Genomic DNA, 27,121 nt, shown 5'->3' on the forward strand with positions numbered 1-27,121 from the left:
TATAGAAAAGAATCTACCTTTTTATTTGTATTAGTTGTTATTTTTTTTCCTAAATTAATGTAAAGTAGGTTGCACTGCCCATGTGACACACTCCGGTACAAAAGGTGGCGGTGTGGTTGTAACCAGCCATTAAAACAAAAGAAGAAGAAGAAAAAGGCGGAAGTTAGCAACGCCTCGAGACAGACGCGAGACAAAAGGGCGGACGCGACGGAGTGTAATCGAGTTAAAAACACTGAAAATGTTGAGAGGTTTGATAAGGGAGCGACTAATGGCGGCGGCCGATGAAATATTCGCGCTGTTTGAAAGAACGGTAGCGTCGTACGAGGAGGAACTTTCTCGTACAAGAGAGGAGAAGGAGCGACATCGGCAACAACTGGAAGCTGCTTGCAAGACTCAAATTGTGTTACATGTTGAAGGTATGTTTAAGTACTGGGAATACAGTATATCACCCAAAATGATTATCTTATACTTATTTTTATCATTATTTATCACATGTATTGATCTTCCGGGCGTATGCCCTCTGCAAACCCTTACGCAGTATACAAGACAGTAGTGGCAATATACATGTAGAAATCAAATAGATCAGTTATGATGGAACAGCTATGACACACGATTGAAAAATATTATAATTTAAGGTAAAAGACACATTTTTATTCATTGTCCAGGTTACAAATGTACACACACACTCCTGATAACAATTTTCAGACCAGTTGAAAAATTGCAAGAATTTACATTTTGCAATGTGGGGTCTTAAGGATGTGCCACGTGGAGCTTCAAAATGTTGAAAATTGGTCAGCAATGTAATGCAAACAAGCACTGAAGTGAAATAGGCTTTTCATCAGCTGATCAAACCATAGCTATTAAAAAAAAACGAAACTCCCCCAAAACAGAAACAAAATGTTCCAAAAAGGAGACATTCATGTTAATCAGATGAAAAATGGGATTGGGAATGTGGGAATGATGCTCCAGGTGGTAAAGATTAGGGTTGGACGATATGGACCTTACTTAGCATGTATCACAATATTTTTGGGAAGTATCACGATAAGACGATATCATTAAATTCAGCTGAGTCTTGTATAAAAAGCTACAAACCTTAACCCATATAATTAAAAACAATGAAATTACTAGTAAGCTTACCTATGGAACTGTGTAGAGAGTCCAAAGCAAGCCAGTCTATTCCAGTTGTTCAGTGCAGCTGCTTTCACAACATTAGATCCACTGTCAGTAGGGCTGGGCGATATATCGATATTATTAAAATATCCATATTGCTTTTAAGCACAGTATCAATCACAGTATCACTATCTTTTCTATCGATATAGACTTGATTTGCACTGTTCTCTTGTATCTTGACACGGAGGTCTGTCTCACTGCTGTGTGTGTCAGCGCTCCTTAGCGAGGCTGCTGCCCCGCCCTCCTCCGTGCTGAATCTGGCGACATTTCAAACCCTCTCGGCGACATATTTTCTCAAAAGCGACAAGCGACAATTCTAGCTACTTTTTCTGGCATTGTTGGAGAGTTTTCTGGTATTTGGGAAGTTAATAATGAAAGTAAGATGATTCCACGTAGGAGATTAAGAAGAAAGAGGGCAGGAATTTTGGCTACGGCAGGTTATTTAGAATTTGCTGCGACGTGGCAGGAGCCTCTTCACTGACACTTTTTAAAAATAATTTTCAACTGACAAGAAGAGCTTCTGGTTGGATATGTGTAAGCCTGTCATGATAATTAATAAATCAATTAACCGGGCGATAAATAAAAACTAATTGGATCATTTTGCCGGCCTCGATATATTGACATGTGCGTGCGTGTTTGTTTTCCTCCTCTCTCTCTACCAAACAGGCTGCATTACAAGAGCCAGTCATTGTGTGACATGAAAAGGTTTGTGGCAAAGATGATGAAATAAATAAGAAAACGGTGGAACTTATGATTGAGCTTATGAATTGAACTTATGATTAGACCTGCTCTAAAAGTATTTTGCACACCCATTTTTTCCAATTTCATCTTTTATTGGATCTTTTATTGGATTAGGGACCTGACTCACAAGGGTTTGTTACAAAAGCCAAACAATACTGTTGCTCATGCTGTGTAATAAAAAAGTACATTGGCGCAATACTTTGTTTGCATTATGTTTAATGCTTTGAAGAGCTATTTTCATAACCATATTCAATTCCACAAATTTATGCTTGTAACAAAAGCTTATTATTAATAATGAAACAAACAAACAAAATACGATCAGTATCAGATCGGCAAGACTATAAAAAAATCGGAACGGACACCAAAAAATGTGGATCGGTACATCCCTACTTCCAATTATTAAAAGATAATGGAAGTAAATTCATCTGTTTATTTTAATTGTGGATTGTTACAAATATGCTTTGTTTTAGTAGTACACAGTGAGTAAAAAGACATTTTATATTTATAGAAAACAATTATGCATGAAAATGACATAATTGACGACAAAAAAGATGCATCGATAATCGTTTTATCATCGCATCGCAGGCCTCTGAGGTGGCCAGGGATTGCCACCCCTTATTTCCGGGTTATTTCTCCGTTTTTAATAATGAACACCACACTATTTTCTATTTAAGTGCAATTTTTGCTAAATGAGAGGCCATTTTATTTTCAATGGGTTTTTTTTTTGTCTGTTTAATTTTTTGTGTTATTTTATTTCAAAGCTCTTGACATTCCAGTTAAAATGTTAAATACTCTTGAAAAATTGAAAAAAAAAAGTTTATTGCTTTGGATACAGTGTACTCACATTATTATAAAGTTATTATTACAAAGTATTATAAAGTATGTTATCATTGCATGCACGTAACCGTTTATCTGCAATCATTTGTAGGACACTTATCGTGACAGGCCGAGATATATGCAACCTGACTGCTGTAGATGGGATAGATATCGCATTTATTGTCAGGATACCTCCAGATCCCTCCCTCCCCGCCTCCCCTTCCAGATCCCTTGTGTCCCTCTTCCCCTTCCCTTCCTTTCGTTTCTTTATGGCAGCACCCTGTTGCATAATCCTTGGATGGCTCTGATGTGGAATCATCCTTGATGGCATCCCTTAAAGGCCCACTGAGAGGAGCAAACATCATCAGATGATTAAGAGCCCTCTTGTGGTAACACCGGCTCTCTTCAATGTGATTCATCTTCTTCCCCGCCCGGCCCCGCTGATGCGCTTGCTGCCCCCTGAGGATTCCCTCCTCCCCTAATCATGAACTCTGAGCATCAATAACCTGTCATGTTTTACTCACACTAAGGTGTCTGCATTTTGGAGTTCAGCCCACAACTCTGAACCCTTTCCTGACATTTAGGCTGCATTCACACTGCAGGTCAATTCGTTTTTGTTGGTTAAAATGTGTCCTGTATCTAATTTGAACAGCACAATTCAGATTTTTTTCCCAAAGCGACTCAGGCCTCGTTCGCATGCGGATATAAATCCGATACGCATGCAGTGCTTACCGAGGCTGGGCTGAAGATACTCACCGATGTCATCCGAAAATTATTTTTAAAAAGTGTCAGTGAAGCGGCTCACGGTTCCTGCCACCCACACGCTCCTCGGAACCGCAGGATCTCCACAAACTGCCATAGCCAAAATTATTGCCCTCTTTCTTCTTAACTCATTCAATCTCAGCCAATTTTCAAAAGACAGCTCCTTCCTTTTAGATGATTCTGACTGATCTTTCAAGGCACACAGCATATTGTGTTCTATGGCTATATGAACATGGAACCTACCAAAAGAAAGATTGGACTCCCGTCTTTCATCGGAAAAAAAAAGTTTGTTTCTACCCTTTTCTGTTCTTTAGTAATCAGCGGTAGGAAATAGGTAAGTTTCAGGAAAATGCCAGTTCCCAACTAGAAAAGGGAGAAAACCAGCTTGTAAAGAGACATATTTCAAGCATAACTTTCACTTTGACACAAATACTTTTTGCTTTTGTGACAGCTGAAATATCTAAACAACTACACCACAACATAAACAACACAAAAAATCTAAATATTTTCAAATATAACACCATGAACTATTTACAATTTTCACATGTGGAACTGAACTATGTGTGTGTGCCTAAGACCTCCTGCATGGGCTTTTCTTCATTTTTGGGGGAATATGAACGAACACGTACAAATCGGATTTTAACACAAAAAAAAGTGAATTGGGCATCATACCCTGCAGTGTGAACGTAGCCTCATATCCGCGTACGAACGAGGCCTGAGTCGCATTTGAAAAAGGAAACGGAATGGTACCGTTCACACTGACATGAAAAAATTTGATACAGGTCACACATGAGCAAAAAAAAAAAAAATGGAATTGACCTTCAGTGTGAACATAGCCTTAGTTGAGTGCCTCGGTTCACATAGAATTCTAATTCCGGCTTCTTTATATGCTTTCAATATGATTCGCACAACATTCAACACAGCATACAATAGTCTCTGAGTTGTAAATACCTGTGAAAGTCAAGCTTATCCAGATTGTATTTCTCTCTTGAGTTTTGGAAAGACACCACACCGTGATTCCCTTGCTTATCCACCGTTCCAATCTTTAATCCAAAAACAATTTTTAAAAACAGAACAAACCGATACAATTCAAAGCCTAACAAACTCGTCTATGTTGGTCTCGCTGGTCAAAAGTTGTTGTGTTACCAGTGGACTTCTCCAATGCTCTGCATGGCTTACAAATGGGCGTGGCTTTTGTCCATGCAGCCCACCACAGCTTCAAAAATCCTAGGGGAAACGCTGCGATACCCTGTGCATGTCTCTACAATCATTTAATCTAAGGATGTGTGACTGAGTCTTCGAGGAGGCTGCTACCGACGCAGCCATATCTCTTGCTTGTCAGACCGGATATCCGGTCGTATAGGTTTATCGTTCACCACCCTTGTAGATAAGCCAAGAAGTTATATATATTTGCAGCTTTGTGATATAGGTGAAACCATGAACATCCGGCTTTGCTCTTTTTTCCCCATTTTTGCTGTATTTTTAATTTTTTTTTAAGTTTCTAAATACAGCCGTCCCTCACTAACTTTCCAAAAATTACAACTATATTTCGTTTTGTTTTTCTTAATATTACGACTTAACAAGAATATTTTCTTTAATGTATCGAGGGAAAGGCTTCTTGAGACGTCATCTGTACTTCTGTGAAGAAGGTATCGGACGTTTCGCTCCTCATCCGAAGAGCTTTGTCAGCGAACTAATAAGTGCTGGTAGCCTAGGCCTTAAATACAGTAAGAGTGGGCGGAATTGGTGTGCCAACACCCTCCTCCTATTGGTTCCTTACACTAAGACTGGGAGGAGTAGCGGTCTAATCCTCTCCTGCCATTAGCACCTCCGATAAAAGGGAAGTGTCGCTCCCTGATTTGGGTATGAACGACTCTGATACTGGCTCGTTAGCATCTATTGTTCTGGCTCGGCCCTGGCTTCACCTCATTTGCAAGACTAAGAGCTGTGGGTTTCGGTCTCAGTAACCTGCTGAACACAGGGTCCAAATTAAACCTCAAACCACCATTCCGATTCAATGATGGGTTCTGTTGTTTGACAAAAATAGCTTCCTTTACTCCTCTTTCAAACCATCTGTTTTCTTTGGCCAAAATCTTTACCTCGCTGTCCTCAAAAGAGTGATTGGTAGCTTTAAGGTGTAGATGTACTGCTGATTGAGGCCCACTAGAATTGTCCCTGCGATGTTGATAAAGCCTTTTTTGGAGCATTTGCTTAGTTTCCCCAATGTAGTGCTCTTTGCATTCCTCATCTTTACAGTGGATGGAATAGACCACATTGCTCTGTTTTTGGTTTGGAGCCTTGTCTTTAGGATGCACTAATTTTTGTCTCAGGGTATTTACTGGTTTAAAATAGGTAGGAATTTTGTGTTGCCATAAGATCTTCTGGAGTCTTTCGGAGACCCCCGCTACATAAGGGACTACCACTCCTCTCCTTTTTGCTTCTGTGGGCTTTTGGGTTTCTTTCCCTACTCTCTTTTGACATTTGTTAAAAGCCCACCGCGGGTACCCACAGGTTGAGAGCGCTCTCTGGACATGTTGTGTCTCCTTTTTCCTTCCCACAGCACTAGTTGGTATTTGTTCCGCTCTATGTTGGAGGGTCCTAAGAACCCCTAGTTTATGTTGTAGTGGATGGTTTGATTCAAAAAGCAGGTATTGGTCAGTGTGTGTGGCCTTTCTAAAGACCTCTGTAAGTAGCTGTCTGTCCTCTCCTATAATTACCTTGCAGTCTAAGAAGGCTAGTTGGTTCTCTTTAGCGTCCTCACGAGTAAATTTGATATTGGTATCCACCGCATTGATGTGATCTGTGAAAGACTGAATTTCCTGTTTTTTGATTATGACAAAGGTGCCATCCACGTATCTAAACCAGTGCCTTGGTTTTGTCCCTGAGAAGGATGTGAGAGCCTGTTTCTCCATCTCTTCCATGTACAGATTCGCCACTATGGGTGAGACTGGTGAGCCCATAGCACAACCATGAATTTGTCTGTAAAATTTCCCTCTAAACTGAAAATATGTAGTGTTAAGGCAAATTTCCAATAATTGGCAGATGTGGTCAGCACTAAGTTTTGTTCTCCGATGCAAAGTTGAGTCCTCGAGCAGTCTCTTCCTCACCACCGAGACTGCTGCTGAGGTGGGGACAGATGTGAAAAGTGAGCCTACACAGACTCTTTAATGTATCAACTTTATGCTACTAAAATGCCATTATTTTTCCTCATAATATTATTATGGTATTCTCGTAAAATTCCAAATAATTTTTAAATATTTTGAATTAGGAGAAGCGGCATAGAAAATGGATGGATGGACTTTATTCTTACAAAATTACTGCTGATTTTTTCTGTTTTTGCTGGTTTTTTTTTTTTTTTTGCTTTCCTGTTAAATAAGAGTTTTAGAACACTTTGAACACCCCTGCCTTAGTGTGAACAAAAGGCAAGAATGTATTGATACTCAGAGTATGTGAAGAGGGGTGGAGGGAGCCCTCGGTGAGAAGTGCAGAGAAGGCTGGGTAGCGAATGATGCAGGGAGGGAAGAAGGTTAATCACGCTGCAAAAAAATGCACAAAAAGCAGGAGGTCAAAAGGAGTTGGGGGGGGAAAAAACGCAAAGAATCAATCTTACTTGCACATCGAAGAGAGCCGGTGTTCCCACTGGACAGTTGATAACAATCTGGTGATACTTCCTCTTCCAGGCGGGCCTTTTCAAAGATTTGCCATCAAAGGCTATGGCAATGATTCCACATCAGGATGTTGGTCACTTGCTGAACGCCTTGACTTAACAGACTGCCTGGCTGCTGTGTCAACTTTATGCTATCACCGTAGACCAGAGGCTGGCAAACTATGGCCCGCAGGCCAGATCCGGCCAGTCGTTCTTTTTAATCCGGCCCGCCGGAGATTGTAAAGAATTAAGGTTTGATGTGAATGATTGCATTCATTTCATTTTGACTTGTAATGACGGCGTTTCAACACCAGGTGGCGATGAAGGTACAGTGACTTGAGAGAGCCATTTCCAATTACTGCTCTTCTTCTACTGGTCAGATCAGAACCCATCTGCAACAATGTCAAAGAAAAGAAAAGTTGACAGTGAGTGCGTTTAGCAAAGAATGGACGCCTAAATACTTTTTTACTGAAGTTCGGTCCAAGGCTGTGTGTCTTATTTGCCAAGAAACCGTTGCGGTTTTAAAAGAATACATCAGCCATCACTTTTCCACCAATCATGCTAATTACGCCAGCAACCTTTCAACGCAAGAACATGCAGCTACCGCTGACAGGTTGGTTGCTAGCTTGCAGGCTCAGCAAAACACCTTTATTGGAGCAACTTCCATCCAAGAAGCAAGCACGAAGACAAGTTATTTACTTGCATTCAAACTAGCAAAAGCCAGCAAGCCTTTCTCCGAAGGGGAGTTTCTAAAAGAGTGCATGGTAGAGACAGCAAGTATTTTATGTCCTGAGAGCAGGAACAAATTTGAGAAAAATAGCTCATCAGGTCAGTGACTCGCCGTATTGAAGTAATTGAGGAACACTTAACTAGCAAGCTAAACAAAAAAGCAGAGTCATTTACATGATACTCTTTGGCACTGGACGAAAGCAATGATATAAAGGACAGCGCTCAGCTTTTAATTTTTATCAGAGGGATCCATGAGAATTTTGAGATGGCGGAGGAGTTTTTGCATATGGAATCCCTGAAAGGAAAAACACGGGGAGAGGATTTATTTAACAGCGTGTCAGCAGTCATACAGAGGCACAAGTTAATTTGGAGTACGCTTGCCAACGTTACCACAGATGGATCGCCAAATCTGACAGGAAAAAAAGTCGGGATGCTCAAGAGAATTCAGGACAGGGTGAAAGAGGAAACCCTGAGCAGGAGGTCATTTTTCTACACTGCATAATTTACCAGGAAGTGGTGTGCACATCCGTGTTGCAGCTTGACCACGTAATGAAGCCGGTTGTGAAACTCGTTAACTTTATTCCAGCGAGGAGACTTCACCATCGTCAGTTTATTAATTTCCTTGAAGAAACCGATGTGGATCACAGGGATGTACTTTACCATTCTAATGTCTGCTGGTTAAGTTTGGGAAAAGTATATCAACGTGTGTGGGAGCTTAAACAGGAGATTATTTCGTTTTTGGAGCTACTTGAGGATACTGACAAATTTCCTGAGCTGAATGATGCAGTTTTATTTTGGAAGCAAATGTATGTTAATACTTCAATGCTTTTTTCTGTTTGTTTCATATGTACTGTAAACAAATGCAGTTTTTTTATATGTATATGTATATTGTGCTGACCTGGCCCATCTGTCAAATTTTAAAAGTCAATGTGGCCCCCTGGGCCAAAAGGTTTGCCCACCCCTGCCATAGACGGTGCTAACAGACTATAACATGGCTGTAGGACTAGGACGTGCAGTGGCCTGACAATTGCATTAGAATAATTATTCGTGCTCGTCTTATAATTCATTATAATATGCACAAGTACTGTGGCCTCAAACTCAATTCCACAATAAGCTCCCACCATAAATTCTTTGTGTACTGCAGACGCCCAGCTGCTTGTTGGTCATCAAGAAGAACGTCCCCGTCAGCCGAAGGGGGAGAGCGTTACTTCGGAGGAGGAGGATCCACAGCCCCCCCACGTGAAAGACGAAGAGGAGGATCCCCAGGACTTCTACGTTAAAATGGAAGAGGAGGGGCTCTGGACCACTCACGAGGAAAAGCACCTTCTTGGGCAGGAGGAGGCTGATATCACCAAGTTGCCGCCGACTGTTGCCTCTGTGAAGACTGAAGAGAACGAAGACAAACCACCCGAGTCCTTACAGCTTCATCACAGTCCAAGTGAGGACAACAGAGGGGCGGAGTCTCCAAACAGCAGTTCACCACGACACATGGCAACAGAAGGTGACAGAGACCACTCTGGAGGGTCAGAAGCAGACAGCCTCTTATCTCCACTGTCAGACAGTGACGACACGTCACACATCAACATGAACATGGAATCACACATCAGAATGCACACACGAGAAAAACCTTTCAGATGCTCTGACTGTGGTAAAAAATTCTTTCGGAAGGAGCACATGCTCTTACACATGAGAACGCACACAGGAGAAAAACCTTTTAGTTGCTCTAACTGTGGTAAACGCTTCACTCAAAAAGTAAATATGGAATCACACATGAGAATACACACAGGAGAAAAACCTTTTAGATGCTCAGTTTGTGGCGATACATTTGCTCAGAGGTCCACTTTGAAAACACACATGACAACACACACAGGAGAGAAACCCTTTACTTGTTCAGTTTGTGATAAAAGATTCGCTAACAAACGCAGTATGCCCTCACACATGAGAATACACATGGGAGAAAAACCTTTTAGTTGCTCAGTTTGTGGCGACAAATTTGCTCGAAGCTCCACTTTGAATAGACACATGACAACACACACGGGAGAAAAAGCCTTTAGTTGTGCAGTTTGTGGTGTAAGATTCGCTCGAAAGTCAACTTACGTGGCACACATGAGAACGCACACAGGAGAAAAACCTTTTAGATGCTCAATGTGCGATAAAAGATTCTCCAACAAACGTAATATGGTTGCGCACGTGAGAATACACACGGGAGAAAAACCTTTTAGGTGTTCAGTTTGTGATAAAAGATTCAATAACAAACGTAATATGTCATCACACATGAGAATACACACGAGGGAAAAACCTTTTAGTTGCTCAGTTTGTGACGATAAATTCGCTCAGAGGTCCACTCTGCTGACACATATGACAACACACGTAGTAGAAATCCCCTTTAGTTGATCAGTTTGTGATAAGAGATTCTCTTAACAAATATTGTATGCTATCAGACATGAGAATACACACAGGAGAAAAACCTTTTGCCTGCTCGATTTGTGTGATTACATTTTCTTGGAGCTCTTGGAATAGTCACACGCAGAGTCACCGTGGTCTAGTGATTGTGTTGCCTGACTTCCATGCAGGCAGTGTGGTTATCACAATTGAAATGAAAGGTTCTAATGGCATTAAAGCTGAGATACAGAGGGCAGTGTCCCTAATATATTTATATATATTTCAAGTAGGGATGGACGATACGGCCTAAAATCCATTTTGCGATATACATTGCAGCCTCTTGCAATTGCTGCGTTGCATGTGACATAACATCCGGTTGCAGTCGTCACCAGCTCAGGCACGTGGTGGTACTTATATATTGATATTTTGTAAAGCAACACATGTAGAAATGCTAAGAAGTCATATGTATATATTTCGAGAAAAAAAAACTGCATCTCAGCTTTGTGATATCGGTGATATGTGCTTTATTATTATTGCGCTTTAGTCTGTGCTCTTTTTTTTCACCACTTTTGCTGTTGTTTTTTTGTACTTTTCCAAATATTTCAACTTTCTTCTTAAATAATCTTTGAAAATGTTATTTTTGGAATATAATGTCTTTATTCCCTTGATGTTTTTATTTTTATTCCCACAATATTGACACTTTTTCACCAGCCTAATTATCCATAAATTATAACTTGATATTGTTTTGTTTGTTTCCTCATAATATTATGACGTAAAAACAACATTTTTCTTTAATATTTCATCTCTATGCTACTAAAATGACATTTTCCCCCTCATTAAGAGTTTATTCTTGTAAAAATGTCGCCTTTTTTTCTTGTTTTTACTTTTTTCTCCAAGTTCCAGCAGAGTTTTTTTTCCCCCATTTTGCTGTTTTTTTCCCCAACTTTTTCAACTTTCTTTTTATAATTATGACTTTACTGGCATAATATTTTGACTTTATTATTGTAACATTCTAATTTTTTACACAACCTGATTTTCCAAAAATTACAACTTTTTTTCTTTCAACTATTTTTCGTTTAATTCAATCAATACCAAAAACATAGTTATGTTTTTGAAAGCCCCTAACGCCTGATCCCAATGACGCATGACTCATTTATACATGTTTATGTTTCCTTTTGCAGAGGCTAAAGGAGGTGCTGATGCAACTCCTCACCAATGGATTAGTCCTGAGAGCAATTGAATGCCATAAAAATGGCCACTAGGTGGCAGAAGTGCATTTCATAAAGGCTAGGCAGGGATCATGAGATGAAGCCCTTGCATAAAGGCAGCTGTTACATTGCCTACCACATGAAAAAAAATTATTTTAGCACGTGCACACACGTGCTTCAGTTCCAAATGTGAAAATTGTAAATAGTTCATGGTGTGTAAATTAATTATTTTAAGGAAAAAAAAAAAACTTTTTTGTGTTATGTTGTGGTATAGTTGTTTAGATATTCCAGCTGTCATAAAAGCAAAAAGTATTTGTGTCAAAGTGAAAGTTGTGCTTGAAATGTATCTTTTCACAAAAAGCTGTTTTTCTCCCTTTTCTAGTCGGCAACTGATATTTTCTGGAAACGATTATGTTCTACTGCTGATTACTAAAGAACGGGAAAAGGTGGACTTTTTAATGCAAGGTGGGAGTGTAATCTTTCTTTTGGTAGGTTTCATGTTTATACAGCCATAGAACACAATTTTTGTCTTAATATTTTGTCTTTATTCTTATAAAGTGACTGCTGATTTTTCCATATTTACTGTTGTTGGGTTGTTGTTTTAGTTTTCTTCTTAAATTACATTTTTAGAACGTGCCGCCGGCCGCACTGTTTCACATTGTCTATATTATTAAAATTTTAAACAAATGTGTGTGGAGCGCTGTTTCACTCAAAGCTCAGTACACATTTCTGTTTACGCTAAATTCGGCTGACCAATACGAGAAGAGAGCTATGTCACGTGTTACGTGCCGCATTTTGATTGGGTTGGAATTTTACCGTGTGAAAATGGAATGAAAGCATATACACTAAGTCCCCAACCAACGAACACAATTGGTTCCAGACGACCGTTCTTAAGTCAAATTGTTCTTAAGTATGGGAAAAGGTTTTCACCCTCTTTTCACCCCCACATCCCCATCCCAGCCATCCTCTACCCCCCTCTCCATAACTGATGATCAGGTGAGGAGTCAGCTGAAGAAGATCAAGGCAAGGAAGGCCCCGGGACCGGACGGCATCAGCCCCAGAATCCTCAAGGACTGTGCTGACCAGCTCTGTGGAGTTCTCAGGCACAATCTCAGCCTGAGCCTGGAGAAAGTCCCGGCCCTGTGGAAGACCTCCTGTGTGGTCCCGATACCAAAGACACCGCGTCCCAAGGAGCCTAACCACTTCAGGCCTGTTGCCTTGACCTCTCACCTGATGAAGACCATGGAGAGGATTATCCTGCAGCACCGCGACCCCTGGTGGGCACTCAGCTGGACCCCCTGCAGTTTGCTTACCGGCCTGGGATCGGAGTGGACGACGCAGTGATCTACCTGCTGCACAGATCACTGCTACACCTGGAGGACAGCGGGAGCGCTGTGAGGGTCATGTTTTTGGACTTCTCCAGTGCCTTTAACACCATCCAGCCGTCACTACTCAGAGTGAAGATGGAGAGTGTGGGAGTAGACCAACACCTGACTGCATGGGTTATAGACTACCTCACCAACAGACCACAGTATGTGAGGCTCCGTCACTGTGTGTCTGACATGGTACTCTGCAGCACAGGTGCCCCTCAGGGTACGGTGCTCTCCCCTTTCCTCTTCACCCTCTACACCTCGGACTTCACACACAACTTCACACAGTGTCACATCCAGAAGTTCTCCGATGACACAGCCATCGTTGGTTGTGTTTCAGAGGGGAATGATCTGGAATACAGGACGGACATCAGGGACTTCGTCAGCTGGAGTGAGCTTAACCAGCTGCAGCTCAACACCAGCAAGACAAAGGAGATGATCATTAACTTCCAGAGGAAAACATCCCACTTCACACCGGTGAACATCCAGGGAGCGGACATAGAGTTGGTAGACAGCTACAAGTTCCTGGGTGTTCACCTTAACAACAAACTTTTTCTGGAAAATAGACTTCACGCCTGTTCTGACCGCTCCGCTCACTCCTCTGGCTGCTGTCCGTCAAAATGAAAGGCTGCCTTGCCCCCGTGAAACTCAACTTTCCTCGAAGTGACGGGGGTTTTTTTTTTGCCTGTTTATCCAATCAAGGTCTTACTTTCTCATGTCGCATATCAAAGTAAATATACTGCTCACAAAAATTGAAGGAACACTTTTTTTATTGGGCCTGGCATGAATTGAATTAAACCTGTCTGATAATTTTCTGGTTAGTTAAGCAGCTGAGGGCCTCGTTAATCAATTTCAGCTGTATTGGTGTTCATGGAATTAACAACAGGTGCACTTCAGTGGCAACAATTAGAAAACCCTCAAAACAGGACTGGTTTTACATGTGGAGGTCATTTCAAGTTTCTCCCTCTTGATCTTTTTTGGCTGGTTTTCTGATTTTGGCTTGCGTAATTATCTCTACTGGCAGTATGAGGCGATTCCTTAACCCTACAGAAGTTGCACAGGTTGTCCAACTTCTCCAGGATGGCACATCCACACGTGCTGCAGCAAGAAGGTTTAATGTGTCTCCCAGCACAATCTCCAGAACATGGAGGAGATTTCAGGAGACTGGTGGTTATTCTCGGAGAGCTGGACAGGGCCGTAGAAGGTCCTCAACCCCTCAGCCGATACCTGCTCGTTTGTGCAAGGCGGAACAGGCTGAGCACTGCTCGTGCCCTACAGAATGACCTCCAGAGGGTCACTGGTGTGAATGTCTCTACCCAAACAATCAGGAACAGACTTCATGAAGGTGGCCTGAGGGCCCGACGTCCTGTAGTGGGCAGGTTCACCCTGAGCACCTGTGATAGACATGAAAGAGTCTGGAGAAGACAAGGAGAACGTTATGCTGCCTGCAACGTCGTTCAACATGACAGTTTTGGTGGTGGATCAGTGTTGGTCTGGGGAGGCATATCCATGGAGGGACGCACAGACCTCTATTGCCTAGGAAATGGTGCTCTGACTGCCTAAGGTATCGAGATGAAATCCTTGAACCCATTGTCAGACCCTACGCTGGTGCAGTAGGTCCTGGTTTCCTCCTAATGCACGACAATGCCTGGCCTCACGTGGCAAGAGTATGCAGGCAGTACCTGGAGGATGAAGGAATTGAAACTATTGAATGGCCTTCACGATCCCCTGACTTAAACCCAATAGAACATCTCTGGGACATTATGTTTCGGTCTATTAGGCGCCGCCAGGTTGCTTCTCAGACTGTCCAACAGCTCAGGGATGGCCTCACACAGATCTGGGAGGAAATGCCACAAGACACCATCCGTCGTCTCATTAGGAGCATGCCGCGACGTTGTCAAGCATGCATACAAGCTCGTGGGGGCCACACAAGATACTGAAAAGCATTTTGAGTTGCAGAAATTAAGTTTTGGAAAAAATGGACTAGCCTGCCACATCTTCATTTCACTCTGATTTTATGGTGTCTACACAATTGAGCCCTCTGTAGGCTGAAAACCTTTATTTCCATTCAAAGACTTGGCATCCTTTTGTTCCTAAGACACTGCCCTGTCATTATTTGTATAGATATCCAACTTCATATTGAGATCTGATGTATCTAATGTGTTTCTTTAAAGTGCTCCTTTCATTTTTGTGAGCAGTGGTATGACACTCATAAGAACACACACAAGAGAAAAGCTTTTCACTTGCTCAAGTTGTGGTAAAAGATTATTCCAAAAACCTTTGAGTTGCTTGGTTTGTGGTGATACATTTTCTTGCAAATCTTCTTTGGACGGTCACCTGCAGAGTCACTGAAGATCTGCTGTAGGGGTGTTCAAACCTTTTCCACTGAGGGCCACATAGTGAAAATGAAAAGATGCAAGACCCACTTTGATGTTTTGTAAAGCAATGCTAAGAAGTTATACATATACAGTCAAACCTGTCTATGGCGTCCACTAAAGGGAAACGGCAAACGTGGCCGCTATAGGCAGGTGGCCGTTATAGACAGGTGGCCGCTAAGACAGGTTTGACTGTATTTCAAGACAAACACGCATCTTAGCTTTGTGAAATAGGTTCAAAAACGTTTTATTGGTATGAACTTAGATCTGTTGTCTTATTTTTCACTTTTTTTTTTATTTTCCAAATTTGTAAACTTTCTCCTTAGATAATCTTCATACATTTTTTTCTCATAATATTATGAATTTATTCCCTGAATATTATAACTTTTCTCCTAGCCTAATTTTCCAAAAATTCTAATTTTGTTTTGTTTCCCATAATATTACAACTTTAAAAAAATACTTTTTTTGTATGTTTTTTTTTTTAGTGTGTCAACTCTGTTACTAAAATGACATTATTTGTCCCCATAATATTATGAATTTATTCTCGTAAAATTGCAACTTTTTTTCTCTTTAGAATGTGACTTTTTTAATATTTTGACTTTTTTTCACAAAATTGTAGCAGTTTTTTTTTCCATTTCTGCAGTTTTTTTTTTCATTTTCCAACTAGTTCAACTTTCTTGTAGCAATAATTACTTTATTGCCTTCATATTTTGACTTTAATATTATAACTTAATATTATTACCTGATTATAACCTGCTTTTCCAAAAATTATAACTTTAGTTTGGTTTGGTTTGTTTTTCATAATATTATGACTTTTTTTTTACATTTTCAACTCTATGCTACTAAGATTAAATAGTTTTTCCTTATAATAAGACGTTATTCTCGTAAATTACAAATTTTTCTCGCTATTTGATATTTTGACTTTATTCTTGTAAAATTACTGCTGATTTTTTACATTTTTGCTGTTTTTTTCAGTTTTCTTGTTAAATTATATTTTTTGGAATGTGTCGTGGACCAATTAAAAAAAATAGGGCTGCATTTTGGACACCTCTGTCCTAATATGTTTTTGTCTAATTCTGTATTTATTTCTGGACATTGAACGCCACACTTAATTGTTTTTGATGTACTGTATTTGCCAAGATGTGAATATTGTTTTCCAGTGTATCTATCAATTTGATAAAGTACAAGTAAAGTACAAGTCAGCTGTTGCTTCTGCCAAAAATCAGCCCAGGATGACTTAAGTGGGACAAATAATTACATTTTCCTTGTCTATTTTAGCAACAACATAGTCTGGACCATTCTGTATTGGCTCATTTTAGGCCTATTTCCATTTCCTATTTACGCCACTGGTTCTGGTGATCATGTAATTCTGGTCCTGCTTGACCTAACAGCACTTTGAGACAGTAATCCATGCTTTTGTTACACCTAGGCTGGAATACTGGACCACACTTTATTTTGAAGTTAGCCAGTCATCCCTGTCCCCTCTGCCCGCATGGTCCAAAATGCAGCTGCTCGGTTTCAGTTTTAACTGGTGCTAAACAAGAGAGAACACCTCACTCCTGTTTTGACCTCACTCCACTGGCTAACTGTGCATTTTAGAGTCCATTTTAAAAATGTGTCTTTAAATGGTTTTGCCCCGCCTTGCCCCTCTGAGCTGCTCCACCCCATGCTCTTTCCTGGTGTCTCAGGTCAGCTGATCAGCTCCAGGTTCCAAAATCAATAGGCCCCCTCACTATCTTTAGTCCCATCATAAAACCTACTTTTACTGTTTGGCTTGACTTGAGACTTGAGCTTATTTATTTTGAGTCATTGTTTTATTATATTTATCTACTTGCAATGTCATGTGCTTGTATTTCTTTACTACTGTATATTTTCATGTTTGCTTTTATGTTTCTCATCATGTTTTTCCTGAATTTGACTTATTTTGATGTACTGTACAGCCCTATGTTTTTCAACTGTGGCTAAACGGCTTTATAAATAAAGTTAGTGTGGTATGGTATTTGCTATGATCCATGCAAGGCTTTTTGTTGGTTTTCTTTATCTTGACACAGAATAAATGTTTGCTGAGTGTTTGTGTTGCTTCCTATTTTATTGTATATTATTTACTCTTTTGTTTTTCTCTTCTTTAACTTTACATTTTTATTCGGATTTTAATCGTGTTCTGTCTGTAAATGTGGCTGCTGCAGCAAAGCAAAGTCCGGTTTCACTCAACGCTCCGTACAGCAAACCTTTTTCCTGTTTACATTTTGCTGACCAATAAGAGAAGGGAGTCGCGTGTCACGTGTGTTAGGATGTATGCACACGGCGATGGATATACACAAACATTATCATAAAACATTAATTTGCATTTGGGGTGTACGACGAGAGAAGAAGTCCAATCTTGTCATTACATACACAAACTTATTATCCATTGAGTAGTGTGACGTCACGAATGCGTCAGCTGCCGTAAAACCTCGATCGACGACGAAAAAGGCGGAAGTTAGCAACACTTGAAGACAAAGGGCGCAGACGACGGAGTGTAATCGCGTTTTTTTTTAATCCTTTAAAATGTTGAAGGAGTTGGTGAAGGAACGACTTATGGCGGCGGCTGATGAAATATTTGCACTGTTTGAAAGAACGATAGCGTCGTACGAGGAGGAACTTTCTCGAACAAGAAGGGCGAAGGAGCGACATCGGCAACACCAGACAGCTGCTGTTTGCAAGACTGACGTTAGATTGCAAGTTTCACGTATGTTTACATGTTCACTAACCATCTCCTTAATCTTTTGGCATTGTTTAATATACGGAGTCGAGTAGACACCATTAATTAATGTTATTTATGAAACCACAGTACAGTATGGTAATATAATCCAAGATGGCGGCCAATGTACGAATGTACAGTATTGATACATTTTAGTAATCTACTTTTTATTTGTGGTCACTTTATAAGCATTAAATGTTGGACAATTTAATGTGCAATAATGCCAGAAAGCAATCATTTTCAACTGTGCTCTCCTTACACTAATTACATATATTAAGTATAATTGCTATTGCTTAAAACAAGACAACGATGCCCCCAAAAAATTAATTGTTAAATCAAATTCCATAATAAGCTTCCGTAATAATTCTGGTTTGTGTCCTGCAGACGCCCAGCAGCAAATTGGTCGTCAAGAAGAACGCCAGGAGGGGCGCTCCACTCTGAAACAGGCGGATCCACAGCCCCCCCATGTTAAAGAGGAAAAGGAACTCTGCATCACTCAGGAGACAGAGTGTCTTCTAGGGCTGGAGGAGGCTGATCTCACCAAGTTGCCACTGACTGTTTTCTCTGTGAAGACTGAAGACCATGAAGACAAGCCACCTGAGTCCTCACAGCTTCATCACAGTCCAAGTGAGGAGAACAGAGGGGCGGAGCCTCTGAGCAGCAGCTCACCACAACACATGACAACAGAAGCTGATGGAGACCACCCACAAGCAGACAACCTCTTAGCACCGCTATCCGATAGTGACGACACAACTTCACACTCTCCTGAGGGTGAAGTCAGGGACGACACTCAAGAACTCCTGAGCAGTGAAACAGACTGTGAAGGTGATATGAGGACTTGCACTGACAACAAACACTCTGAATGCGCTGAAAAGAAGACGGACAAAGAACGGTTTGCCTGCTCATTTTGTGCTAAAAGCTTTTCTTATAAGAGCTATTTGGCTCGACACGTGCAGACGCACACGAGAGAAAAACCCTTTAGATGCTCAGTTTGTGGTAAAAGGTTCTCCCGAAAGCAGCATGTGGTCGGGCACATGAGAACGCACACGGGAGAAAAACCCTTTGGTTGCTCAGTGTGCGGTGACACGTTTGCAGTCAAGGCCAATTTGAAAAGACACATGATGACGCACACGGGTGAAAAACCCTTTAATTGTTCAATTTGCGGTAAAAAATTCTTCAGAAAAGATTATGCGATATTGCACATGCGAACACACACAGGAGAAAAATGTTTTACGTGCACCGTTTGTGCTAAAAGATTCTCATATTATAGTCATTTGAAGAGCCACATGAGGACGCACACAGGAGAAAAACCTTTCAGCTGCTCGGTCTGTGGCGACACATTTGCTCAGAGGTCCACTTTGAACAGACACATGGGAACACATGCAAGTGCTACAATTCACTTAAATGTCTCATTGTAAGTTCAGGGTACTTTGAGTGTAACGTCAGTCTTAATGTTCCGGTGTAACTTCAATAAAATGATATCATTGAATGAAACTACCAGTGCCAAACAAATCTCAGCTCAAAATGTGCCAGTACAGTTCAGCCTATACGTGCAAATGCATGTATGGTGGTGGTCAGAGAGAGTGTTTGCAGGAATTAGCATTTCAGATGTAGCTCACCATCAGCAGTGTGTGACTGTGGCGTGAATGAAACGCTCTGAGTTTCTAAAAAAAAAAGTGCTACAAAGTCATCCCTCAATACTTTGCAGTTTGAATTTCTCAGCTTCCCTCTATCGCGTTTTTTCAAAAATATGAATGAATCATGTTTTGTTGTTGAGTATGGCCTATTATTAGGCCTTATAAGACCTTAAGGGCCTTAAGAAAGGGATTTATTTTTAAGCATTTTCAAACATAAAAATGGCAAAATGTACTAAAATGCAAAAATATACGGCATTCAAAAGATACATTCAAAGATGTGATTGTATGTGGTATTCCACACTGGTCACTAGGTGTCAGTAATGTTACTGTAATCAGTGAGTCTGAGGCACACAAGCACCAGACTTGGTCGCAGGAACAACAGGCTTTTATTGCAGGTTTGAATGCTAATCAATCAACAATAATCCCTAATAAAAATACGCTAATGCTGTGACCGTAACCCACGCCAAGCTAAAACCCAACTCCGAACCCCTGATGTCACTTTATGTCCACCCATCACTCAGGTTGCCTAGGGAACACATTTATAGCAACACACGAACATGAGTCTTATTCATGTCTTAAATGGATTAATTAGTCTTATATTGTCGACTATGTTGGGTAATACGAGTGTCAAGTTGTCTGTAGGGGTGTTATTTCATGTCTAGAGCGCTCTATTAATGTTAAAAACCCTATTTAGAAGGTCATAAACAGGTTTTCTGTGCTCTAACTATGAAAATATTCCATTTATGAAGAAGGAATCCTACTTTGCCGAAATTCATTACCACGAATTAACCGTGATTAACGAGGAATTAGAGTGTACTTACTATTATTACACCAGCACTGCAAGTGAAATAGCACTGCATTCTGCTACATTGTCCCTATGATTATTAAAGTTGTCAACACAGACAGTGATGATCCATGTTTGTCAGAGTCATGAACGAGATAGCCGCACGGTGGTCTAGTGGTTAGCATGTTGGCCAACACAGTAACAGCCTGGAGATTGGGGAGACCTGGATTCGATTCTCCCTTGGGCATCTCTGTGTGGAGTTTGCATGTTCTCCCCGTGTGTGTGTGGGTTTTCTCCGGGTACTGCGGTTTCCTCCCACATCCCAAAAACATGCATGTTAGGTTAATTGGAGACTCTAAATTGTCCATAGGTATGAATGTGAGTGTGAATGGTTGTTTGTCTATATGTGCCCTGCCATTGGCTGGCGACCAGTCCAGGGTGTACCCCGCCTGTCGCCAGAAGTCAGCTGGGATAGGCTCCAGCATGCTCCCGTGACCCTAAAGAGGAGAAGCGGTATAGAAAATGGCTGAACGAGATACTCAAAATTTGCACGGTTTTGACCAAATCAGGACTCACAGCTACTCGTCTCCTTTACCTTGTTCACTTTCTCACCCCTGCTTACTGTTAGCTAAATTGAAAAAGGAAACAAACGAAGGCTCGAACTTCACTGATTTACGAATGCTCAATGAAGACTCCGTGTTTTACTGACGCACGGTTGTTCGACAAGTCTGCGAGTTTCACCGACTCACAGGAGCTTGACGAACAGTCAAGTTTCACTGACTCATGGGCTGATGAACACTCGAGTTTTACTGACTCAGAGGTATTCAATGAAGACGCAAACTTTACTGACTCACGGGTACTCAACAAAGACTTGACCTTCAGTGTCTTAGGATTGCTTGATGAAGACTTGAGAGTTTCACTGACTCACGGGTGTTCGAAAAGTCCGCGAGTTTCACCGACTCACAGGAGCTTGACGCATGGGTTGGTGCACATTCGCGTTTCACTGACTCACAGATATTTAACGAAGACTCGAACTTCAGTGACTCACAGGTACTCAATGCAGTCTTGAACTTCACTGACTTGCGAGTGGTTGATGAAGACTGCAAGTTTCACTGACTCATGGGTCCTCAACAAGACCGCGAGTTTCAGACTCAGGAGCTCGATAAACACAAGAGTTCACTGACACGTGGGTTGACACAGACTCGAGTTTCGCTGACTCAGAGGTACTAAACAAAGACTCGAACTTCACTGACTCAGAGGTACTCAACGAAGACTTGAACTTCACTGACTTACGACTGCTCGATAAAGACTGCAACTTTCACTAACTCAAGACAAACATTTGAGTTTCTCAGATGCACGTGGTTGACGCAGACTCGAGTTTTGCTGACTTACAGGTACTCAACAGAGACTCAAACTTCACTGACTTACAAGTGCTCGATGGAGACTGCGAGTTCCACTGACTCGCGGGTGCTTGACAAGCGTCTACAGCTCTGCATGCGCACCGCTCGTCTGCCAAGCAGTATTTTTTTACAAGGAGTCAGTTATGTGCATTTAGTTTTTAGAAAGGTTGATTTGGGAAAATATTGTACTTAATTCTATTTAAATTTTTCACAGTTTGATCTTAATTTATTACAATTTGCCATGTTGTTTTGGCTGCTGTAGTTTCATTTAGTTGTTTTTTGTGAAGAGGCTTCATTTGGAAGTAGAGACGTTTATTCTGATAAATATTTTGTGCGTTGCTATATTATTCAAATTTTGCTCAATTGAATCATTGGAGGAAAATAACTTGGAAGAGACTCGAGTAAATCGAGTACCGGATTCACTTCAGTTGGTGACTCAAGAAATCGACTTGAAACTCATTGTTTCAAGGTCCGCCCAGCAAACCTTTTTCCTGTTTACGTTCTGCTGACCAATGAAAAAGAGAGCGATGTCACGTGTGGCGTTGTGACGCTTTTTGCCTCGCTTTAAATTTTAAAGTGTGGGAAAAGGAAGAAAGCCCAAGTTTAGACATCAACCGATTCAGACCAGAGAAAGCAAAGTATATGCGAGACAGCACTTTTAATCTCTCTGACGTAATAGACGAATTCAAAATACACAAACGCAATGAATTAAAACATTATTTAGCGTACTGCAATGCACAACCATTACATGCTGTTGTGGCGCTATTGCAGGTATTCTTTGTTATTGTGGGTAGTTTTCAACACCGCCGCAAGATGGCAGCAGTGTGGCTTTGCGTTTGCTTTCGCTCCCGCAAAACCTCAAACGAAGAAGACGGCGGCTGAAGAGGCGAGACAAAGGGCACATAAGACGAAATATAATTGACTTAAAACATCGAAAATGCTGAAAGAGTTGGTGAAGGAGCGACTAATGACGGCGGCTGATGAAATATTCGCGCTGTTTGAAAGAACGATAGCGTTCTACGAGGAGGAACTTTCCCGAGCACGAGAGGAAAAGGAGCGATATCAACAGCAACTGGAAGCTGTTTGCAAGGCTCACATTGTTCTACACATTGAAGGTTGTTTTTAAATGTTTATTAGCCTTGTACTTTAACACATGCGTTGGGATATCCGATTGTCTTTTTTTATTTGTGTGAAACGAGCAGCAATCTATTGGAGTTATACTAGATAGCTATACTATCCGCAGAGGGTGAATCAAGGCAACTGGACTCTTTTTGTTTTGGAATACGTTTCACTTTTAATCCAAAAGTCTTCTTCTGTTCTAAAATTAAGATGTTAAGTCTCCCTATTTAGAACTCTGGTGGGTGTGTTCCCTGGGGGTGGTCACCATCAGGTTGTTGTTGTTGTCCTGCTTGGCTGGTGAAGACTGCTCTACAGTATACAACAGTATGCCTGGTGGCAAAACAACTCGCCCGGTGCCACTTTTCCCGTGGAATGAGACAGTCTTTGTGGGGAAGATGTCAGGATTGTTGAAAGCCAGGGGTGTCCAAACTGCCTGTAGGACATTTGCGGCCCTCTGCTTTTTTTTTTTTACACATTCTAAAAACATAATTTAACAAGAAAAGTAAAAAAAAAAAAAAACAAGAAAAACGAACAAATCTGCAGTAATTTACATTAAATGATCATGAATTCAAACTATTAAGAGGAAATTGTTGTAATCTAACAAGAAAAAAGCAAAAATCTCAGAGAATAAAGGAATATGAGAAAAAAATAATCACTCTGTAGTCTTATAAAGTTGAAATATTAAAACAAAATGGTGTTTTGGAAAATTAAATTAGGAAACATTATGGGATTAAAGTCCAAATATTATGGGAATAAAGTAGTAATATAATGACAACAAAATTCACAAGAAGAAAGTTTGTAAAATTATTTTGAAAAAAAAAAAAAACAACAGAAATTTTCTGAGAATAAACTTGTAATATTTTGAGGAAACGTAATGTCATTTAGTGGCATAGAGTTGAAATATATTTGAAAAAATGTGTTTTTAAAGACATAATATTTAGAAAAAGAAAGGATCACGTTGTAATTTAAAAAAAATAAGGTTGGGAAAAAGTAATAATATTACAAGAATAAAGTCAGAATTACGACAAGCAAATTGACAAGAGGAAAGTTGTAATAGAACAGCAGAAATGGAAAGAACAGTTGTAATTTTCGGAGAATTAAGTCAAAATAAAGGATAAAAAGGTTGTAATCGAAGGAGATAAAAGGTCTAAATTTTAGAAGAGTAGAACTGCTGACTCAGGGCGCAACACCCGAACCTAGGAACAGTAGGCGAAATGCGGTGGTCCCATATGTTGCTGTTTTGTGGGACAGACTCAGAAGGATTTTCTCCAAACATTTCAAACCCACTAACACCCTCAGACAAAAGTTGGTTCACCAAGTTCAAAGGGATTGTTTATGGACAAAATTTGTATATTTTCCTGTTTTAAGTACCGATTTGGTCATCGTTTGAGCACCAGCACCATGTCAAAAGGACCGATATTGGATAATACCGTCATCCAGTATATTGGCAATGCCCAATTCTTCCAATGACACAGCACAAAATATTGATGATCAATAACCATGGCCATTCCATGTGTAGAAGGACATCACCACTGCTTCTGCCTGTCCACTTGTAAAATATTCATATTTGATGGATTTATATCATATTTGACATGTCTGAGTTCAAGTGTGCTTGTTGTTTGTGACCTGCAGACGCCCAGCAGATGATTGATGGTCAAGACGAAAGTCCCCCTGAGCCACAGGGGGGGTGCTTACCTTTGAATCAGGAGGATCCACGGCACCCCCAGTTTAAAGAGGAGGAGGGGGAGAAGCCACAGCCCTCTGACGTGACAGCAGAAGAGAAGGAGCCACAGCCCCTCCACATTAAAGAAGAAGAGGAGGAACTCTGGATCACTCAGGATGGAGAGCATCGTTTAGGGTTCAGGGAGGCTGATCTCACCAAGTTGCCACTGACTGGTGTCTCTGTGAAGACTGAAGACCATGAAGACAAACCACCTGAGTCCTCACAGCTTTGCCACAGTTCAAGTGAGGAGAACAGAGGCAGCAGCAGCTCACCACAACACATGACAACAGAAGCTGATGGAGACCACTGTGGAGGATCACAAGCAGACAACCTCTTAGCTCCACCACCACATAGTGACGACACAGCGTCACACTTTCCTGAGGATGAAGACTGGGAGGACACACAAGAACCTTTGAGCAGTGATACAGACTGGGAAGGTGATATGAGGACTCACACTGACAACAAACACTCTGAATGCTCTGAAAAGAAGACAGGTACACGTTTGACCTGCTCAGTTTGTGCTAAAATATTTACTAAAAAGGGTGATTTCACTCGACACATACGGACACACACAGGAGAAAAACCTTTTAGTTGTTTAGTTTGCGGTGATAAATTTGCTCAGAGGTCCACTTTGACCAGGCACATGAGAACACACACGGGGGAAAAACCCTTTTGCTGCTCGGTTTGTGGCGAAAGATTCTCTCATAAAGTAAATATGCTGTCACACGTGAGGACGCACACGGGAGAAAAACCTTTTAGTTGCTCAGTCTGTGGCGAGCGATTCTCCCGAAAGATGCATGTGGTATCACACATGAGAACACACACGGGAGAAAAACCTTTTAGCTGCTCAGTCTGTGGCGATTCATTTGCTCAGAGTTCCACTTTGAATAGACACATGGGAACACACACAGAGTGTCCTCCGTGAATCAAGGCGAGCAATTCAGGGTGTTGTCTTGGCATATCTACCAGGTAGTGTATTTACACTGCCAGCCAAAAGTTTGGACACACTTCCTCATGCTAATGAATGAGAAACTGTGTCCACATTTTTGGCAGGTAGTGTATATTCCAGGATAGTTGTAACTGCAGGCGCAGTCGACACAAATATGAGACTAGTTGCAAACATAAATATGAGTACAACTCACCTTGGTGGCAAAATGATGACTGACACATTGAATAGTCATTGAAATTGTGGAAACACCAGTATGCTGGCTGATGGCTGGGCTTGTTACAGATATACAGTGATGTGAAAAAGTGTTTGTCACCTTCCTGATTTATTTATTTTTTGCATGTTTGTCACACTTAAATGTTTCAGATCATCAAACTAATTGAAATATTAGTCAATGACAACACAACTGAACACAAAATGCAGTTTTTAAATGAACCTTTTTATTATTAAGGGAGAAAAAAAATTCAAACCTACATGGCTCTGTGTGAAAAAGTAATCCCCCCGCCCCCATTTAAAACCTAATTTGACTGATATTAATTGAGATTTATCAGTTTGGAAAAGGTTAAAAAGCCATTTCTGAAACTTTGGGACTCCAGCAAACCACAGTGAGGGCCATTATCCACAAATGGCGAAAACATGGAACAGTGGTGAACCTTCCCAGGAGTGGCAAGCCAACCAAAATTACCCCAAGAGCGCAGCGACGACTTATCCAAGAGGTCACAAAAGACCCCACAACAACATCCAAAGAACTGCAGGCCTCACTTGCCTCAGATTTTTCCACAACCAAATTTTCCAAAAATGACAACTGTATTGTTTCTCACAGTATTATGAATATAAAAAACTGTTTTTTTTTCTTTAATATTTCAAATTATATTTTAATATTACATTATTTTTCCTCATAATTTTACAAGTGTATTCTGGTTAAAGTGCGACTTTTTTTCTCATTACAATTTGTCTTAATATTTAGAATTTTTTCTCGTAAAATTACAGCTGTTTTTTCCGTTTTTATTTTCCAACTAGTTCAACTTTCTTCCTGTAAATGTTCTTCTTGTAATTATGACTAAATTCCCATAATATTTAGATTTTATTCCCATAATATTATTTTTTTTCTACAACCTAATTTTGCAAAAATGACAATTCTATTGTTTCCCATAATATTATGAATTTTTTATAACTTTTTTTCTTTTAATAGTTCACACTTTATGCTACTAAAATTACATTATTTTCCCTCATAATATTACAAGCTTATTCTTGTTAAATTGTGACTTTTTTTCTTGTTAGAATACATATTTTTTTCTTAATATTTTGACTTTCCATCCATCCATCCATTTTCTAAACTGCTTCTCCTCATAAGGGTCGCGGGGGTATGCTGGAGCCTATCCCAGCTGACTTCGGGCGACAGGCGGGGTACACCCTTGGGTGGTCGCCAGCCAATGGCAGGGCACATATAGACAAACAACCATTCACACTCACATTCATACCTATGGACAATTTAGAGTCACCAATTGTTTTTGGAATGTGGAAGGAAACCGGAGTACCCGGAGAAAACCCACACATGCACGGGGAGAACATG

General features: G+C 40.7%; 2 protein-coding genes across 5 annotated transcripts; both read left to right on the forward strand.

Moving 5' to 3' along the window:
* The first annotated feature begins 171 nt into the window (after positions 1 to 171).
* LOC129179735 (zinc finger protein OZF-like) lies at positions 172 to 13,456 on the forward strand. 4 transcript variants are annotated; one of them, XR_008570056.1, is made up of 4 exons: positions 172 to 416; positions 9,009 to 9,365; positions 11,837 to 11,919; positions 12,415 to 13,456. XR_008570056.1 is itself a non-coding variant. In XM_054773380.1 (3 exons), exons 1-3 carry the CDS (start codon positions 239 to 241, stop codon positions 11,845 to 11,847), a joined length of 546 nt encoding a protein of 181 aa, XP_054629355.1. In that variant the 5' UTR covers positions 172 to 238; the 3' UTR covers positions 11,848 to 12,358. The 4 variants fall into 4 exon arrangements, 2 of the variants coding, with proteins under 2 accessions (XP_054629355.1, XP_054629354.1); XR_008570055.1 differs by having other exon boundaries at positions 9,009 to 11,919; XM_054773380.1 differs by lacking the exon at positions 12,415 to 13,456 and having other exon boundaries at positions 11,837 to 12,358.
* A 4,200-nt stretch (positions 13,457 to 17,656) lies between these two features.
* On the forward strand, positions 17,657 to 26,703 carry LOC129179598 (zinc finger protein 436-like). Its single transcript, XM_054773031.1, has 3 exons — positions 17,657 to 17,927; positions 18,324 to 18,764; positions 24,512 to 26,703. Exons 1-3 carry the CDS (start codon positions 17,747 to 17,749, stop codon positions 25,525 to 25,527), a joined length of 1,638 nt encoding a protein of 545 aa, XP_054629006.1. The 5' UTR covers positions 17,657 to 17,746; the 3' UTR covers positions 25,528 to 26,703.
* Positions 26,704 to 27,121: the final 418 nt, after the last annotated feature.

This window comes from Dunckerocampus dactyliophorus, chromosome 4, assembly GCF_027744805.1.
Source record: "Dunckerocampus dactyliophorus isolate RoL2022-P2 chromosome 4, RoL_Ddac_1.1, whole genome shotgun sequence".
Classification (NCBI taxonomy): Eukaryota; Metazoa; Chordata; class Actinopteri; order Syngnathiformes; family Syngnathidae; genus Dunckerocampus; species Dunckerocampus dactyliophorus.

Bases quoted from the DNA above. Each gene is read 5' to 3' on its own strand.
- LOC129179735 (XM_054773379.1), top strand. From the start codon at position 239: ATGTTGAGAGGTTTGATAAGGGAGCGACTAATGGCGGCGGCCGATGAA. The intron at 417-9,008 runs GTATGTTTAAGT...TGTGTACTGCAG, and splicing joins AATTGTGTTACATGTTGAAG to ACGCCCAGCTGCTTGTTGGT.
- LOC129179598 (XM_054773031.1), top strand. From the start codon at position 17,747: ATGTTGAAGGAGTTGGTGAAGGAACGACTTATGGCGGCGGCTGATGAA. The intron at 17,928-18,323 runs GTATGTTTACAT...TGTGTCCTGCAG, and splicing joins CGTTAGATTGCAAGTTTCAC to ACGCCCAGCAGCAAATTGGT. The intron at 18,765-24,511 runs GTGATATGAGGA...TGTGACCTGCAG, and splicing joins CAGTGAAACAGACTGTGAAG to ACGCCCAGCAGATGATTGAT.